The following is a 2885-nucleotide window of genomic DNA, read 5'->3' as shown; positions in this document are numbered from 1 at the left end:
AGCAAAGTACGCCTGCCACTGGTTTGCAGAACATGCTATGAGGAATCCCTGCAATCAGATCTTCTATGCAACTTGACATGATTGTTTAGAACATATAGGTGTGCGAATGATGGGCATACAGGTCAATACAGATCACTGTCTTGTCAATATTAAAGAAATACTCCTGTGCTTTTCAACCTGATTTCTAATACACTTGGAGTATATGACGACACTTTAAAAAAAATAAAGTTTACTCAATGTATGTCTGCAGGCAGGCAACCCTTCATGTAACATGCATTTTATGTAAAATCTTCCTGAAATCTTCATTAAGCTCCAAATCAATTTATTAATCTGTTATGAGATGGCATGTTTTCAGAGAGGAGAATTTATGGTTATGAGTTACCAAAGTAATCATGTGATTGGAGCACTACTGTCAATGTCTAGTCCAAAGCACTGAAGGCGATCATGACCTCCCAAACTAACATTGACAAACCATGATTAATTTCCGATCAAAAAAAGTATTATCAGGGAATATTAATAAAGCCTTCCATATTTCAGTGTACACATGGCATTACCATTCAACATTCACAGATCAGGGTACAGCATGAAAATGTGTTATGAAGTAGAAAGACCCTCTTTTATGTGCGTGCTTGTGCAACCATGAAAAAAACTTACATGCACACTGTACATTTATATAATAAGTTTATGTACATTTTACAATACTTTTCAGGCATTCCAAAAGAGAAAGTAACAGGATTAGTGCTCTAAATAAATGGAAAAAAATTTTCTTAAAAAAACCCCAAAACAAAAAAAAACCCCAAAACTTATTTTTGGTATTTTATTGCTAAAGCAATGGTTTGGATGTTTGTGTTGCACCATGAGGTTATAAGAATTAAAAAAAAAAAAAAAGTGACATCCCCCCCATGTATTTGCTGGAAACTTTATCAATTTTTTATAATGACTTTCACAACTGTCATCAATGAGACCTGGCCCAAAAAAAAAAAAAAATTACAAATTGATCTTTACCCATTTACCACCAGATGAAGTCATTAAAATCTATAATGCCTGTGATCTACAATCTTGTATAAAAAAAAAAAGTCAGTCCCTATGGTTTTTAATCATACATTTGTTTCCTTTTTGAAAATATATGTACACCCTTGATGAACACAAAGTGATTTGGTTTCTCTCCATAACTGCATAACTCCATTCCCACATTTCAGGTTCAGTGAGAAAAGACTTCTTTTGTCATAACAATGACAATCAGAGCTCATATTTAAATATCTAACAGACTAGATCTCCTAAGGGTTCACGAGCTACACTGCCTGTTGAGGTTCTAGATAATCTCATTCATCTGCACTGGGGATTCAGCTTTTATGCTACAGCTGATGTCTCTATGATTAAACAGAAGCAGTCAGTCCCACACACTTGGGCATGCAGCTCTATTTGGATGTTCTAAGATTTTAATACCAAGTTGCTGGATATAATAATTCTTTGTGGAACTGGAAGATGATAGTCTTGAATATCACCACATCGGCACCATGCCTCAAAAACAATCAGTTGGGACATACATAAAGTGATGCTTATTATTACAAATAGGGGTTCAGGTACGTTTATGGTCTCAGCAAATCTACAGTCTTACATCCTTGCTGGTGGTTCCTTGTTTGGGTAGATGTACTTTAAATAAATGAGCACATTTATCTACAACCTTACAGAAAAGGGACTAGTAACTAGACAAACCAAACCAATTCTCTCAGAGCCAACACCTTCAGCCTGGGCTCCGCAATAAGACACAGTTCTACCCATTGCTGTACAGACAGCTGGATCCGAGACACGGAAAAGGCACTCAAGGAGAGTCATTAAGTGAGTGTGTGTCTAGAGTGGGGAGGAGAATTTGCCCCCAACTCTTTATATGTCCCATCTGACAACCTCTCCCGGCAAAGGAGCCATTGATCAGCTTGGACTGAGATGAACGTGATGAGTTTTTCCCCCTCTCTGCTTTTCCCAACTTCCATCCTCTACTTCCACAGGTGTACCGGCTACAACGGCGAGAACAAGAGCAACGTTTCATACGATCTCAGACACATCAATGCTCCTCTCCCACGGCACAGTTCTGCTATGATTGTCCAGAGTTTGTTGTGCCAGAGAGAGCATCAGAAGAAAAGATTTTATTTCAATGGTAGAGAGGCAGGCAGAAATGAGGGAGCATCCAGAACAATGAAGAGGATGCTGGAGACAGTGGTTATTTGACACATAGCAACCCTCCGACATTGGCCACAAACTCCTCGAGGCTCTTGAGGAAGGCTACTTTCTGCTTTCGATCCATCGTTGGAGGTGTGCTACTGGCCGTGAGCGTGTTGAAGGCATCAGCGAGGCGCTGGTAAATCACAGCATCTCTCTGACTGGACAGAAGAGTCTCCACCAGCTCAGAGTACTCCGCCTGACACACACACACACAAAATTGTAATTTATTTTTTTATACTCAGTCAATAAACTATACAGTTTTGAATGGTGATGTTGGTTTTAATTTGAAATAAAATGATGAAAGAAATAATACAGGTAAATCTAAATCTCTGATGTGAATACGCTTCAGAATTTGGCAAAAATTCTGCAAATTTGTGGGAAAATGGCAGCTTGATCTGGGACATGATAAATGGTTGACTTCATTGCATTCCCTTAAAAAGGTTGTCGTCCACTGAAAAGTCTACAGTTATCACTAACTGTATTTTAAGTTGTAACTTTATACACCTAAGGATTGGTGCGCTCACAGAATAATCATAACCGTAATAAAACATCATGCAAAAAATATTTGATCACCGTTGTAACTATTTTCCGCAAACCCAAAACCAATACGATCGTGTGTTTTGATCTAAACAGAAAGCCTCAGGGTCAAGGTCACTACCTCGCCA

At 38.4% G+C, this 2885-nt stretch overlaps 1 protein-coding gene across 1 annotated transcript in view; it reads right to left on the bottom strand.

Moving 5' to 3' along the window:
• Positions 1–694: 694 nt before the first annotated feature.
• Positions 695–2885, bottom strand: part of xpo4 (exportin 4) — a 73045-nt gene continuing 70854 nt past the window's right edge. Inside the window, exon 23 of the mRNA XM_060929604.1 lies at positions 695–2416. Within this exon, the coding sequence (XP_060785587.1) occupies positions 2219–2416 (198 nt within the window). The 3' untranslated portion in view covers positions 695–2218. The remainder of the gene's footprint in view (positions 2417–2885) is intronic.

The sequence above is a fragment of the Neoarius graeffei genome, chromosome 9 (assembly GCF_027579695.1).
Source record: "Neoarius graeffei isolate fNeoGra1 chromosome 9, fNeoGra1.pri, whole genome shotgun sequence".
Taxonomy (NCBI): Eukaryota; Metazoa; Chordata; class Actinopteri; order Siluriformes; family Ariidae; genus Neoarius; species Neoarius graeffei.
The sequence above is the reverse complement of the archived record's forward strand: the minus strand, read 5'-3'. Positions and strand labels throughout refer to the sequence as shown.